At 40.5% G+C, this 15,224-nt stretch overlaps 3 protein-coding genes and 1 long non-coding RNA gene across 14 annotated transcripts; 2 read left to right on the top strand and 2 right to left on the bottom strand.

The window, feature by feature from the left end:
- The first annotated feature begins 224 nt into the window (after positions 1 to 224).
- On the top strand, positions 225 to 2,716 carry cldn10e (claudin 10e). 2 transcript variants are annotated; one of them, XM_088369575.1, is made up of 6 exons: positions 248 to 328; positions 399 to 587; positions 669 to 830; positions 1,099 to 1,180; positions 1,246 to 1,359; positions 1,492 to 2,716. In XM_088369575.1, the coding sequence occupies exons 2-6, from the start codon at positions 428 to 430 to the stop codon at positions 1,865 to 1,867; spliced, it is 894 nt and encodes a 297-aa protein (XP_088225701.1). In that variant the 5' UTR covers positions 248 to 328; positions 399 to 427; the 3' UTR covers positions 1,868 to 2,716. The 2 variants fall into 2 exon arrangements, with proteins under 2 accessions (XP_088225700.1, XP_088225701.1); XM_088369574.1 differs by having other exon boundaries at positions 225 to 587.
- LOC148401726 (uncharacterized) lies at positions 1,147 to 2,411 on the bottom strand. Its single transcript, XR_015857211.1, has 2 exons — positions 2,172 to 2,411; positions 1,147 to 1,857 (listed from the first exon to the last, which is right to left on the bottom strand). It is a non-coding gene; the product is annotated as an uncharacterized LOC148401726 (long non-coding RNA).
- Positions 2,717 to 3,163: 447 nt separating the features above from the next.
- On the top strand, positions 3,164 to 5,355 carry cldn10d (claudin 10d). 2 transcript variants are annotated; one of them, XM_088368748.1, is made up of 5 exons: positions 3,164 to 3,620; positions 3,933 to 4,094; positions 4,186 to 4,267; positions 4,340 to 4,447; positions 4,526 to 5,355. In XM_088368748.1, the coding sequence occupies exons 1-5, from the start codon at positions 3,359 to 3,361 to the stop codon at positions 4,710 to 4,712; spliced, it is 801 nt and encodes a 266-aa protein (XP_088224874.1). In that variant the 5' UTR covers positions 3,164 to 3,358; the 3' UTR covers positions 4,713 to 5,355. The 2 variants fall into 2 exon arrangements, with proteins under 2 accessions (XP_088224874.1, XP_088224875.1); XM_088368749.1 differs by having other exon boundaries at positions 3,168 to 3,590.
- On the bottom strand, positions 4,856 to 15,186 carry dzip1 (DAZ interacting zinc finger protein 1). 9 transcript variants are annotated; one of them, XM_088368745.1, is made up of 21 exons: positions 14,095 to 15,186; positions 13,788 to 13,943; positions 13,441 to 13,671; positions 13,078 to 13,272; positions 11,555 to 11,639; positions 11,353 to 11,471; positions 11,220 to 11,259; positions 11,009 to 11,118; positions 10,820 to 10,936; positions 10,670 to 10,732; positions 10,464 to 10,592; positions 9,742 to 9,790; positions 9,613 to 9,663; positions 9,374 to 9,433; positions 8,683 to 8,846; positions 8,177 to 8,375; positions 7,805 to 7,979; positions 7,343 to 7,716; positions 7,087 to 7,208; positions 6,835 to 7,012; positions 4,856 to 6,674 (listed from the first exon to the last, which is right to left on the bottom strand). In XM_088368745.1, exons 2-21 carry the CDS (start codon positions 13,812 to 13,814, stop codon positions 6,586 to 6,588), a joined length of 2,577 nt encoding a protein of 858 aa, XP_088224871.1. In that variant the 5' UTR covers positions 13,815 to 13,943; positions 14,095 to 15,186; the 3' UTR covers positions 4,856 to 6,585. The 9 variants fall into 9 exon arrangements, with proteins under 9 accessions (XP_088224871.1, XP_088224865.1, XP_088224867.1 ...); XM_088368739.1 differs by having other exon boundaries at positions 13,078 to 13,671; XM_088368741.1 differs by having other exon boundaries at positions 11,353 to 11,468; positions 13,078 to 13,671.
- Positions 15,187 to 15,224: the final 38 nt, after the last annotated feature.

The raw sequence follows: 15,224 nt of genomic DNA, 5'->3' as shown, positions 1-15,224 counted from the left end.
CCCTAAGCAATAAATAAAAAGGTATCTATAATCTACCAAATCTGCTGACTTGGCTCTTCAGTTTTTGGTAATTAGAGATGTATGCTTAGACAAGCACCCAGAGCCCAGGTACTAATCTGGCAACTGTCATTCGTACCAATGGGAACTCGAGGTACCCTTATCTCCCACCCGCATGTTAAAACTTGCAGAACAACAACAACAACATAGCCCTGCCTTGTATTTGCGAGCCACTCAGGTTATTCCATTTCCTAAAATGAGCAGTTGTTGGTATTTGAAGGTAAGATCAACATTCATCATCTGCAGTAGGACATAAACCCTTACCAAAAAGGTGAGTGCGAAAAGGATATAACCAGGGATGCGGATTCGAGTGGTTCAGATCTGGGGCTTCCTGATGACAGTACTGGGTTGGATCTTCGTGGCTTGCACCATGGCCATGGAGGGTTGGAAGATCAGCTCTGTCGGGGGCATGGGAGGCTCCTCCATTTTGAAGGTGGCCTGGTACTGGTCCAGTCTGTGGAGATCTTGCTTTACAGATTCAACAGCTGTTAGTAACTGCTATGACTTCCCTGTGCTCTGGTCCGTGGAAGGTGGGTACCGCACTATCCGAGAAACTTCAAACTCGCTCTGAACCTGACTGCTAAGTCATGTGTCTTGTGGTGTGATTCCAGGACACATTCAGATTGTGCGAGGCCTGTTGATGGCTGCTCTGTCCCTGGGCATGCTGGGCTTTGTGCTCAGCTTGTTGGGCATGGAGTGTACCTTCATAGGCGGGAAAGACAAGTCAAAATACAAGAAGATCTACACTGGCGGTTGGTGCCACATAATCAGTGGTATAGTCTCATTTTAATACTATCATGATTAGATTAGATTATTACTAATGTAGTATAAACATATCTGCATATCTATCAAGATCCAGTAATATAACTCTAGAAATTTGCTTCAAAATATTTAGTATTGAGCTTGTATTCATGTTGTGAGAGCTATTAATTAAACAAAATGTTTAACATTATGGTTTTGGCTTACTGTGGTATAAAAGTGATAGTTATGTCTAATATTTTAACATTAATATTAATACATATTTTTCTTGTCTTGTTGTAGGTTCACTGTCCACAAGTGGATATGCTGTTTATGCACAATATGTCTCAGTAGAATACTTCAACCCAAACTTTATTGGACTTAGGTAAGTAAAATCTTAAATACTGAGCAGACTAACTTTACACTGATCCCATTCCTAAATGATCTTAGGTTTGACCTCGGCACCCCGCTGTTCCTCGGTTGGGTTGGCTCCGCTTTTCAAATGGCGGGAGGTGTTTTCTATTTGTGGTCCGTGTGCAGGCCACTATTTGGACAAGTACAAACGTGAGTCAAGAATCAACAACACGATACCAATACAACACGTCATTTTCATTTGTTTTTGCGTGTCAAGAAATTAACAGTGAAAATGAGAGTAACGGAAAGTGACAGAGAAACTGTGCCTCTCTTTCTATGCAGGGTGATTGTCCGAAAATTACCAGATGTGGAAAAAGACCCCAAAACCAAGTCCACCACAGAGCTGTCCTCAGTATCTGGAATCACCTCCAAGTCCAAAGCATCCTCTGTATCCGAGCTGTCCTCCGTGCCTTCCAACGTGTCCGCCATCTCTTCGGGATTGACATCTGGAAGCTCAGCCCAATCAGAGCGCGGGTCAAGCACGACGCGAACAAACAATTCTGCCGGCTCAGTGTCAGCTTCAGAGTCTGGCCTCTTGTCCAGATCCAGTGCATCAGCACTGTCCGGGTCACGTAGCATCCGCAGCAGTCTTATGACATCATTGTCCGGCGGCTCGAGGAGTCAGACAGCGGCGTTCCTAAAGAACTCCTATATTTGAGTGACACAGACTTGCATTAATGACTTCAGAAGACCAGTGTGGCGCAGTTCTTACGGCTGGAACACTGTTTACGACATGTTTCTATTTTTGAATGGAGTAAATGTACCCAGCTATGTTGCAGTCAACACCAAGCCATGACAAGTTGAGTCCCCCAGTCAAGACAAAGACTAGGCAATTAAAACCAGGTTAAGACTTGTATGACAAAGTTTGTAGAAGTTTATAGAATGCAAACAAACTAAATTAGACCAATTTTGGGAGATGAAAATCCACCACTTGTCAAAGAACATTTGATTTTTCTCCCCACCTAAAAACATTATGTTATGAGGAGGCGCCTTCAGTGCAGGAATCTCTCTTGGTTCGTGGCCTGGAGCAAAAAAAACAATTGTCAGTGTTAGCACGTATAATATCCAACTACTTATCGGGCTGTTTCACAAAATTTGACTCCTACTTGTGTACACTGCATGCATTATTTCAACAAACAAATCATACAAGACATGCATGGACCGATTGACAACACCTGCTCTAGATTAAAGAGCACTTTTTCGTCGCCCAGAAAACGGAGCAGATTTGCGGTGATGAATTGAGGTAGTGCCCCCTACCGGCAAAGTTGCTGAACTGACAGTGGGTTTTTCCTTCACCCGAGATGCGAGGAGAATATCCCGTGATTAAAATAAAATATGTTTGAATACATGTCTGTATTTTGTACTAGTTTTATAAGTTGTTGTATTGCAACTAATGTAAACATTGTGTTTATAATCAAATGTAGTTCTAACAATTTACAGCTTGATAACGATTCATAGCTTTGAATTTAATGTTGAAGCAGCAAATCATAATAAATGTGCAAATTTTTATGTTTTTTGTGAGTGTAGGAAAACTCATAGGTCATGCTTTAATGACGACATAAGTTCAACAAACTGCCCATTGTAAATGTTTCTTATTAGGCGAATTAAAATGATATAAATTAAATAAATCAGTCTCCAATCTAGAAGGTTGTGGGTTCAATCCTCAAGCCCGGTGATCATGTCAAAGTGTCGTTGAGCAAGACACTGAACTTTATTTTGCTCCCAGTAGACAAACACAATATTAGGTTGAATACCATGTAGTGGAGATGAAAACAAATTATTACAAACAAAAATGACTTGGCTTGCTTTTAAAATTAGTTAATTGGGGTAGGCCACAGCTCACCTGAGAAAACGGATGTGCAACTCAGAAGTGGGTGTTTAACTTTACAAACCATGACAGCAGCAACTTTAGTCTGGTTTGTCCAGTTTGTCTCACAAGTCCCACATGCAGGCCAACAAAAGATGACTTAAGTAGCCATCATTCGGGGACCTGAGCTCTGGGAAAGCAAATGATGCTGACTGGGCAAAACTGTCCAAAAAGATAAGATGGAAAACAAAATGCAGTCAAAGCTCTAACTCTGCAGTGTCACAGAAGCTACAGAGAAAAACTTCCATTTTTTTCTCCTCGTTTTGATGGTTGACGCTCACCATGAAGTACAGGACGGTGGTGATGTACACAGAAATTGGCTGCTTTGTGTCCTGCCTTTGCGGCTGGATATTGGTGTGCTCTACCCTTCCCACAGAGTACTGGACCTTCTCTGAGGTGGGCAGCATTGTCCTGACCACCTCCAACTACTACTCCAACCTGTGGAGGGACTGCATCTCAGACACCACAGGGGTGTCCGACTGCAAAGACTACCCTTCCATGTTGGCCCTGCCTGGTAAGATACTGGCAACAAATCACATATCGGGTGAGAACCTCAAACAAATGCTTCACTCCAATTGCAAATCAAATAAAGCTGACACACGAGACTGACCAACATAAATTTGAATTAGAGACAAAATTATGTGTCCTTCAACCTATTCTTTATGCTGATTTAAGAATATCTTTACTTTTTAAAAAAATGCAAATTAAGCATTTTACTACCTCCAAGTTGCATAAATTCAATTTGTAATCATCACAAGAAAATCTCAGAATATTTCCTTGCACTGTTAACTGGGAAAGATAAATGTCTTATACATACGGGACATGTTCTTGGAAGTCATCATATATGTCTTTGCAGCATTCCTGCATGCATGTAGGGCATTGGCAGTCTGCGCGGTCATCACTGGCTTCTTTGGTGGCGTTCTCACTCTCATTGGCATGAAGTGCACTAAAATAGGTGGATCAGAGCTTGCAAATTCAAGAGTGACTTTTGCAGGTGGAATCACCTATCTTGCCTCAGGTAAATTTGATTATTAGCCAAGTGTAAAAAGATTACTGACTTTTCTCGTTGACAAACTGGATTTCAGAAAAATGGGCTATTTTTGTGCTAGGCTTCTGTGGTATGATCACTTACTCCTGGTGGGCCAACAGGGTGATCACTGAATTCCTTGACCCAAATTTCAGGGCGCAAAAGTAAGTACTGTATGTCTGACGAGAAAGAGAAATGTAAAAGATCACTATTAACGTATTCAAATCAATATTCAGATTTGAGATTGGAGCTGCAGTTTTCATAGGCTGGGGGGGCTCCATCCTTTTGCTCTCCGGTGGTACAGTGTTGACTTACTTCTCTGGAAAAGAAGGTCTTCCATCAAGGTAAACAATGCAAACACAACAAAATGTCCAATTTGAAAAGGCTTTTTGATGCAATCATTTTTTGTTTCCGGTGTTAAGTTCCTCAAACAGACCACGGAGACCAGCCACATATGCCACCGCTCGCACCCGAAAGACATATATGCTCCCACCTACATCCTCCAGGGTCACCCTGGGGCCACCGCTGTTTTATGAGGGTAGGAAGAGTGGACCAGGCAGAGCGGCAACAAAGACAACTGCCACCTTCAGCAGGGATGACTTTGTCTGAGCAAAATGTATTACTATACGTATGGCGGTCTTGTATTGAGAAAAGACCAGAGGGATTGGCCTTTTTAATAAACAAAAGAAATATCGAGCTGAATTTCATTTCAGTCACTGTGTTCAAAAAGAAAGACAAAAAAGATTTCCCTCTAACATGAGTCAGCGCTTTATTGTAATACACCATATTAAAATGTTTGTTGTTATATGTTCTGTGTAACCCAAATAGTCTAAACAGTGTTGTGATTAATGTTTCATTTGTGGAATATAAATTCAGTTTGCAAAATCCACCTCACTTGCTGTCAACTATGACATCACAGTTGTCAGGTCGTAGGCACAACTAATCACGACCAACCAGTTTTCTGAAGCTGAGCTGTGATTGGTTTCTCTCCTGTCCCCTGATGTCAAACCCTGCGGTTTGTCATATTCATTTGTGAAAATTCCCTTTTCAGATTTTTATGTAACATACCCAGTTTCTTTTCCGCACAAGCTAGTGGATTCTTGTCGCAACCTGTAAATGCATGTTAAGATCAGCAGCCCGCAACCTTTCCCCATTTATATCCTGCCATGCAATTACTGACCTTCTGCACCGTAGGACAGCAGCGTATGCTTTAAAAATGACAATATTGTTATAAAAATCATTATTGCTTGTGTGTTGTTGTTTTTTTTTTATGTTTATATTTTTGACATTGCACAGTACTTTGTTTCAGCTGCGGTTGGTTTTATAAGTGTGCTATAAAGATAAATTTCTTTCTCAAACTGTGACAATCACTTCTGAAAGAATTAGTATCTGCAAAAACAATCTACTTAGCGACATTGAACTATGTTATCAATGTTTTAGTTTGCAGTCTGGTCAGCTATTGGATGGCCGGATGCACAGACAGGAGGAACAAACAGTCATGGAATCTGAATACGCTCTGCCTTTCCACCACTAAAACGTGGCATATAGAAGATGCACGCAAAAACAACAGCAAACCCTTGTGATGTTTTTTTTCTCTAAGAGCTTTTTTAGGTTTCTTCACAGACATGTATTCCTCACTTCATCAATAAATGCTGTATAGCTTGTAAAAATACTTCTCTATAGAAAAATTCACAAAGACTTAATTTAACAAAGAATTATAAACAAGTGTCATTACACAAAGTGCTAAACAAATTTACTAGACCAACACCCAATATGAGGTTTATATGATGACTGCCCTAAATAAATTTATGTAATAGTTTAAGAACTATAAATCAGCTCTGTAACTCCAATTATATCAATTATATAGATAAACAATCTTAATGATACTAAGAATAATTATCGATGCTATATTTTTCTTTAAAAAAAAGTGTGATCAATGAATACGTTTTCAGCGTAGTCTTATATAAAGAAAATTAAAAAAATAATTTTTTTTTAAGAAATCAGATTATTACAGTACCTGAATTCTTGAATAGAAATCGTGTTTGGGCTTGAATGTCACAAAATTACTCGCTCCTTTTTTAAATCAGTAAAACAAATACGTACTAGTTTTTACTATAAATATATTTTTACATAATTTCTGTATTTTTTGACAGATGGTCTAATAATTATGTTCAGCACTGTAATGTGTACTAAATATAAGGAAATCTGAAAAAAAGCACATTGGAAACCATATGTAAAAACATTGGCACAGGGATGAGGTAATATTGAAAATGCTAAGCTACGCTAACATATTGCTTAGCTATGTTAACATATTGTTATGCTGCGTCCGTTTTCCATATATGGAATCGAGGTTCTCGGTTTTGTTTGCCCGGTGGTGTGGATGTGATTGTAGACAACACAACGTGGCGTGTCTTGTTTGTGGTTCCTTCTGCAATTTACCAGAACCTTCGCCACTGTCTGATGATCAAGAGTGTCATTTGTGCTAATTATTAAAATCTTCCGAGTCACAGATGTCACTGAGGTAACATAGACTGCTCTTCAAGGTGCTCCCCGTTCCAGCTTCAGTCAAACCTAACAAGCACAAAACAAAAGACTAGCAATTTTGACTTTAAACCATCTTGACATCAGCTTGTTGCTTTACTGGTTATCAAGGCACACACAAAAAAGCCTGCGAAGCTGTTTTCTGGGTTTGGTCACGTGACATTTCGCCTACAGATGATTTGGCACTGACCTGATCTTGGAGCCTTTCCTATGGAAGTATCTTTTCCTGTGGAGGAGTCCCACACGCTGGTGCTAGGTGAGTCATGGCTCCTCACCGTTGTTCCGGAGTTGTGGGCGGGTTTCGATTTTCCTTGTCTGTCTTCAAAAGAGGAATGGGCGTCATCGCTGCTCTCCTCCAGATCTGAAGACTGTCCAACATATTCCAACATTAACTCTCTCCAAATGTGAAATATTCATGATTGATATTCATTGTCAGTCTCACCAAGAACTCGTGAACCTCATCATTGGCCTCTGGCAAGACGCTCACACCCCCTACGGGTTTCTTTGACACTTTATTTGCAACCTGACTCTCAATTTTCCTTGCCAACTCACTCACTTTGTTTTCTAAAAAAAGAAATTTTACATGGATATTAGACAGTAGCTCGGTATTTATTTAACATTTTTACAGTTGCATTTATTTAGTGTTACAAGAGTTTAGGTTTTTTTTTTAAAATAGATACAATACTTGGCCATCTTACCTTTACCGAAGGATGTCTTTTCTACATTGCCATTCTGGTCTTTGAAACTTTGGAGCTGCCTGGAGTCAATCTCCTGCAGCTCACTGACATCTGAAAAGTCATCCTCATAGATCTCATCATGGTTGTCATTCCCTATCTTCATGACAGCTGCTGTCTTGTTCACACCACCAGAAAGTTGGCTATTAAAGGATGAAAGACCAGCTGGAGCTGGCATCGCCTGGATCAAATTGGATTTTCTTGCAGTGATTTGAACTGCTTCCTGCTTATTTGTTGTGACGTGTGAAGGTTTGCCCCATTGTTGTTGAGGAGACTCAGTGTCCTCCATGTCTGTATCCTCATCTTCTGAATCCACAAAGGAGCTGAAAGGCGGTGTTCTAAGGCATAAGCAAGATTGTTAATTTCTTACACAATGATAATAATTTCTAGATTTCCATTCTAACTTTTTTAAAGAATTTGATTTACTTGGGAGTGTGTTCTTTCTGAGCAGTTTTATGGCTAGGTGTAGACGTCTTTGGTTGGATGGTGGTCTTGACTCTTGGTGCAGGTTGGGGGGTCTTGGCTTGTCGGGCTACGGCTTCAGAGATGCCCTGCGATGCTTTGGAGGGTAGACTACTGGATCGAGGGCGCGTCTGCAACACTACACGGAAGATGAACACAGATGACGTCTGCCCTAAAAGCAGCTTAGCCGCTGACACTAACTCTAACTTAGGGCATTAATTTTGTCCGGGTGGCAGAAACAATCTTTCACAGACTGACTAATAGTGTGACTGTGACTACTGAATTAAACCGGATGATGTCATTTGCTAAGAAGCTTGCTCAAAGACTTGATCATACCCTGAGTAGAGTGTCTGGATTTGTCCAAAGACTGGAGATTGCTGTCCTTCTTCTTCAAGGCCAGCTGTTGCTCCAAAGTGTTAAGTATGTCCGCACGATGGTGCCAATAGTCGGGAAATTTCTTTGCAAGGCTCTGTTGCTTTGTGTGTATATTAGCAAGAATTGACCTGAGCTCTTTGGTCTTCATTTTTTTCTGATCCTGAGAAAAGGGGCACAGAGAATGTGAAAGGGTGAAATTTTACCTCACGCAAATGTATCCATTCATAGACCTTATAGTTTTGTGAAGCGAACAATTCAAAACCACATGTACAATTTACAATATCTTTAATCTTTTGTTTTTTTTTCCCCTTAAATCATAGACTCTTAGTATTCGTTTATTCTTTTTGTAGCTGTTATGATGATGCGTTCACTGCAGCTCGAGAAATTATAGATTTTTAAAGGCTCCAACCATCAAAAGACACCTCAAATACATTCTACACAATTGTGCGAAGTGGGCAGTAGCTCACCGGCTTCACTCCCACTGTCTCCAGTTTTGTCAAAACAACTTGCTCAAGATGTCGCTTGATTTCCGTCTTATTGGGGTTCCTTCTGACGGGAACCTTGGCTTTCTTCTCTGGAAAGGGTTCAGGCTTTTTCTCCACTGGTCTCTTCTCAGGGATGGTGGTCAAGTCTGTCAAAAGATTGAATTGCCCATTTATTATCAGTTTTAAAGGTCATTTGGTGTACTCGCATGTAGGTCACCAAGGTGAAAGATAGGTGTCCTCTTTGTCCCTGGTCACATGCCAATTTAAGTAGGAGGTGCTCATTAATTCAGACGTGTGACGGTAGACAGAAGAAGTGCTTATTATTTTTTGGCGCGTGACTTTGCCATGTTTTGACCTTATTGAACACATTTGGACTGTGTGGAATGCCACGTTACATTCAGAGGAGCAGTAACGGCGGTAACATGAGGAAGGCCGACCAAGCACGGAAAAAACACTCGACCTGTTTATGTAACCCTCAGTGCCTTTAAGTTACAACTTTTAAGGTCTCTGGGTGGTCAGGGACAACATAAATGAAAAGAAAAAAAAAAAACAACGATGGTCTCAGTCACAACAAAGCTGAGAAAACGGCTGCTCAACAGACTGATGCTGATGATGATCCATGCAAACGACATGCAGTTGGCCAATTCTGCTCGAGTTTCAGGTTCTATTTTACCTTCCTCCTCTTCTGACAGCTCTTGTATTGGATCCAGCTGAGGAACAGAGATGAGCTCCTCTAATAGCACAGTAGGTTTGTGGGTCATTAGAAGTCAGGGAGATAAAATAGGGGTTATAAGAGAGGTGGGACAGGAGGGGAGTAGGTGTATTCCTTCAATAATTCCTCATGCAAACAAATCCCATGCTCAGACACTCTGGGAGTTGATGTTTATTTCATAGTTCAGGTTCAGAACTTACCAAGTACAACTTTCTTTGGTTTAGGCTCTGGAGCTGGTACACTTCCTACCACTGGAAAACAGACATTGAGAATGCATCAGGATCACACGGGTGGTTTTCTGATGAGGAATAATGGGTTAGATTCTGTACCTGATACTTTATGTGCTTTAGCGGGTAAGTTTGAAGATGTATTTTGTATCTGCAAGACGAATAGAACAAAATATCATATGAATTGTCATTTTTAATCTGATTGGATCTATTACTACACTGAGTAGCAATCACCAGCAACATAACAGCAGTAGGTACACACGCAGATCCAAAATTACAATTGTTTGCTTGTTTATCTCAGCTTACATATTGTCATACTTCATCGCGATTACGTTACATGCACTGCAAACACACGAATTGGCGAAATGGAAAACGGGATGAAGCAGACCTGCTTATCGTGTCCCTCCATGATTTTAAATTTAGTTTGCATCATTATACACTTTGATTACCTATTTCTCTTTTTGGGCTCACCTGTATGAAGAAATGTGCCTTGGCAGCAATAAACACCTCTCTGACAACGTGCATCAAAATTACTGCTAAACAGTCATTGTGAATACATGATTTAAATTGGATCGCATCAATTTTGTGCACCTATGTTTTAGTTGGTGAAGTGCATGTATGCACATTATTCGGAGCAGATATCTTCCAGGAAAAGTATCAGCTTCCTGTTGATTAAGCACCCTATCCAGCATACGTTATCATCGTATCACTCAGCTCATGCAGCAAATACAGGAAATCCTCAACAAGGGCTGTGCTTCCACTCTGCTTCCGCGTTGGCACACATTCACAGTGGACAACATTGATGAATGTGAAGCAATACTAACCTGCTCCCTCTGATCCTGGATGGTTTGCTCCTTCTCTTGCATCTTCCTCCGCATCTCCTGCAGCTGCCTCTTGCTCTGCTCTTGGTTCTCCGACATGGCTGACTGCAATCTTTTCAACTCTTTCTGCAACTGAAAGGAGAATGATTCTCTCAGGACTGGTTAAGAATGTTGTGGAACTAAACTCTTTAAAAAAAAAAATACTGTACGTCATTCTTTTCTGACTCATAATGTGTTGTGATTTTCACCAGCCTGGCCTCCCATTTTTTGTCCTGGAGGATGATATATTTTAAATATTACTTTGCAGTGAAAATAAACTTGCAGAATATAAAAGACAGTAATGTTTTGCATATATTTACCTGCTGTTTCTGTTGATGCTCCAGCTTTTGAATGGCTTGTATCTGCACCATCTCTACCGCTTTAAAATGATCTAGTTCCTTTAGCAGGTCTTTGTCCTTGGACTGTTGCTTTTCATCCTGGAATTGCACAAAAACTGGAATAAAAATGTGGCCGAACGGTGAGAAGATTCAAATTGCTTTTTTTCTTGCCTCTGTCGATCTTGCTTGTATGATGTGTTGGTGTTGAATAAGATCCTTCAGATTTTTAATCTCCAGTTTGAGGCTCTCGATCTGAGATTTCTTCTCGCTTTCTCGCATCTCTGAAAAGGATTTTGTATTTAATAATAATATATCTATTATTAATATTTTTTCACAAAATACAATCATCACCCATTGCCTACTAGATTGCTAGCTGACTTACGTAGCTCACTCTCCTCCATGTGTCGCTGCAGCTTTTGATTCTGTGGGGAACAATTATTGTGGGAAGTTTGTCATCAGGTCCCCTGAAATATTTTTTTAAATAAACCTCAGTGAAATATTTTGTGCACTCTTGCCTCAGCCGCTTTGGCTTCCAGTATTTGTTGCTGTTGACCAATTTGCTCCTTCAGACTGTTCATCTCCAATTTCAGGGCTTGGATTTGAGATTTCTCCTCACTGCTTGATGGTAACTCTGCTGAAAACAGTAATGACCGACAGCAAAAATTAAGTATCATTTCACAAGCAAAAAGGTATTTGTGTAATTTAGATGTGACTTACGCATATCGCTCTCATCGGGGTGGCGCCGCTGCATGTGACTTTGAAGAAATGATGCAGAGAGGAACTTCTTTTTACAAAACGCGCACTAAAACACAACAAAAGGAGGTGTGTTAATAAAGCAAAAATAGATGTCACGATTGGTGCAGGATTTGGACTGAGAAGCAGACAGGAGAAGGAAGTGACGTAGTAAAAGTCTTTCTATACAAAAATTCAAAATAAAAACAGAGAGCTTAGGTATATAAAGAAAAAGGCTGCGTCCAACCCTGTATGACCAAATAATGTACCAAAGCAATTAACAACATCAAGGATATGAAGAATCCACAGTCACAATAATACAACTTAAATAATATCATAGTGCTGGGCATCAAACTACCAATTTCATCTAATTTGTCTGAATTTCTTTATTTTTTTATTACAAATGACACCAAATAGAGACAAAGCGACAGGCAGAATGATATAGTTACCCTTTGTATCAATCTGTGGCAATTCATTCAACAGAATAAATGATGGCTTACTGCTAGTATATCAGCTCTGTGCTTAATGAAGCGCAGATTTTGCATTTAGTCATTTATTTGAGATGAGATCATTATTCATACATTTTTGTTTGGTGGTGTGCAGTGCATGTGTAGATTTTTTTTATTGATGCCATGTGTCAATACAGGTTGAGCTACACTGCTCTATTAATTATTCATCAGCGACTGTTAGTGAGCTGCTTGTGCACACCTGGCAACCACATGGACACACACTATCTGTCGCCTTAGCAACTGCTTGGGCCCGTCAGAGGCAGCCCTGTACTTAAGAAGCAGGATCATTTTTAATTTACGATATAAATGTCCTGGTGGAATATGAATGCACTCTGCTATAGATTACACACCACAGCATGCATTAGCTTCAATACATTACACCAAAATGTCAAGGGACAAATAAAGCCAGCGAGCCATTTAGCACCCCTTTAAGTGGATTAAAACTCAACTGAACCCACCATCTGCTTGCCAGCAGGAAGATACCCCTTCCTGTCCAAAAACAACGCTTCTATTAAACGTTCCAAAACATGATGGCGCTGGAGCATTTACAATTCAATCACAAAAATTGTGTCAGCTATGCTCTCATTTCTGTTAATCTTGGGGCTAATGAAATTAAATTTTTATTATAAGTGGTACAGAAAATGGATGGATGGATTATCTAATAACATAATATATTTTTTTCCTAGCATAAAATAAGCAAAATCAATGTATTCTTATTATTGTAATATTGCTTTGGTTGGTCAAATTCAGATCAAAACATACAATTCAATAAGAAATTTATTACATGGCTTGGCAATATGCATATTGTGTGGGCAATCACGATATTGATTTTTTTTTAAATTTATTGTGCAGCCCAATTAAATTCCATTCTATTTTCCTCTGAGACACTTGCGAAGATGGGACCATAAGACACTGGGTGAGAATGATGCAACTAGTAATACACCAAAACAGCGTTAAAACAAAATTAAAAATAATTTAGTATGTTAGCAGAATTGGTACCTTTTGACTGTTGGTGATATGCGGAGCAAACAGGGTTTGCTGTTTGCGTATAATCTTATTCCGTTTCTTGAGCTCGGCCGTCATCTCCATCATGCTTTCCTCCTGCTTCTTCAAGTGGGCCAGTAGCTGCTCCTGTTGCATGTTGGCACTCGCCAGCCTCTCCTCCGCTGCTTGCAGATTGAGCGTGAGACATTCCTGACAGTGGAGGAGCCATTCGACAGTGAGTTGGGCCAACTGGAGAATCTTGATGAGCGCTCGATCCACAGGGCTCTGACAGCGCTGACACCGCTCTCCATCCAAGCTGCAGAAGGTCACGGTGCTTATGTGCTCCTGTAGGATATCCACATCTAGTTGGCTAATCACCTGATCAATGTCTACAGCGTGGATTCGCCGCCAGTCTACACTCTCCCTACGCTGGCGGAACCTGAACGGCAGAATGGTGGGTGGCGCACTGGAAGGAGCCATGCCTAGTGCAGAATGGACCTTTACGGAGGGCTGGCTGAGTGGGGAATTCAGGAGAGATGGGATCCCTGCTGATGAATGATTCCCCTGGGTGTCACTGCTATAAGGGTAGTATATGCCGTCCTGAAATGGCTGAAACAGACAATAAACCACGCCATTTACATCTGACTCGACATGCAAAGCTAAACAATTAACACCAAGTAACCTTCATTTTCGATTGTAGCGTTTCCTAGGAAATTCGAATCTACCTGATCCAGCCGAGCTCTCCTTACCATCTCCGAATCATGAAGGACTCCCTCAAGGATCGCGAATCGAGGAGCCGTGGTTTCGCTGTGGTTCCGCCTTCTAGCAGACACGAGGACAAACGCCGAAGCGGCGTTGCCGTGGAAACAGAAACGAGCTTCCTTGGGGAGAGAAATGTTACCAAAACACTGCAGGCAATCAGCTTAATGTTTCCCCAGCAGCAGCGGTGGTTGAACTGCGTCCCGTGGGAAATAATTAATGCTTAGCAAAAATATGAATTCCACCATTTCGCATTAGCAACAGCTAGCTTACCTGCAGTTATCGAAAATGGTCGTCGGGTTTCTTCAACTCGAACCGCTAATCCCACGAACAATACATCGTATAATGTATTTGGGGCTCGCTTGACTTGTAGATGAACAACAGCATGCTTGTTTAAACTTGTCCGAGGAGCGCCAGTATTGTCTATGAAGCACAAAGCGTGTAGTTTTGTCCCCCTCACAAACTTCCAACGGGAATGTATTTTTTTTTCTAACGGAGATCTGTTCTGTTGGCGCCCATAAAAAAAAAAACACCGTAAAAAAACTTTAAAAATGTCTTTTGCCGCAGCGACCGTGAAAAGCTTTGGGTAAATATGTACCGCAGAGCCACTGCAAAAGGCAAATAAACTTACAGTCGTGATAGTCGACGTTTATAAATATTTGGGAAAGTTTTCTCCCTACGTTGACCCAAAGAATTTCGGGGTGACTCCCAGACTAACATCCGGTACCTTCAAAGTAAATCAGATGACTTGAGAAGTAAATTTATAATTGACAGTGTATATAGTTAGAGTTTTACTGATGACTAATAGTTACATCATTACACCATTAACAAGTGTGACTTGTTAAAACAGATCGTCTAAGGTTTATTAATTCAAGTACAGTAAATCAGGCCGCAATTGTAAATAAGAACTTGTTCTTAATTGTTTGCCTGGGTAAATAAAGGTTAAAAATTAATAATAATTAAAACCAGTGTCGTAAATCTGTGCGTGGTGAATCATTTATAAAGAAAGTAATCAAGGGTAATTGTTAGAATCTTCTCATGTCCCCCCAACTTTGTGTGCGCGCGTGGTGGAATGGGTAAGGTGGAGTTCAAGTTGTTTTGGCTTTAAAAGTCAAATAAAATGCGTCCACAACGCGTCTTTACTTGCGATGCGGTCACAATATACAATCGCGTGTTTTGCAACGTTTTTTTACACAATGATTTTGGGGATAAGATTAAATTGTCCTTACAGTTCTGGTGCCATCAAAGTACAGTTATATGCCATTTTTCTTTTTTCAGAGAGATACGAGTAATGTTCATTGCCTTTGCTCATATTTGCGATAGAGGCGACACTTAAAATCGTGTCTTTTGCAACTTGTGCCCCGAATTCTTTTTTTTTTTTTTAAGGGGGGGGGGGGGGGGGG

Source organism: Syngnathus floridae, chromosome 2, assembly GCF_059516105.1.
Source record: "Syngnathus floridae isolate MCC-2025c chromosome 2, RoL_Sflo_1.0, whole genome shotgun sequence".
In the NCBI taxonomy this organism is placed as follows: Eukaryota; Metazoa; Chordata; class Actinopteri; order Syngnathiformes; family Syngnathidae; genus Syngnathus; species Syngnathus floridae.
Note: the sequence above shows the minus strand (reverse complement) of the source record. Positions and strands in the feature narration are given on the sequence as shown.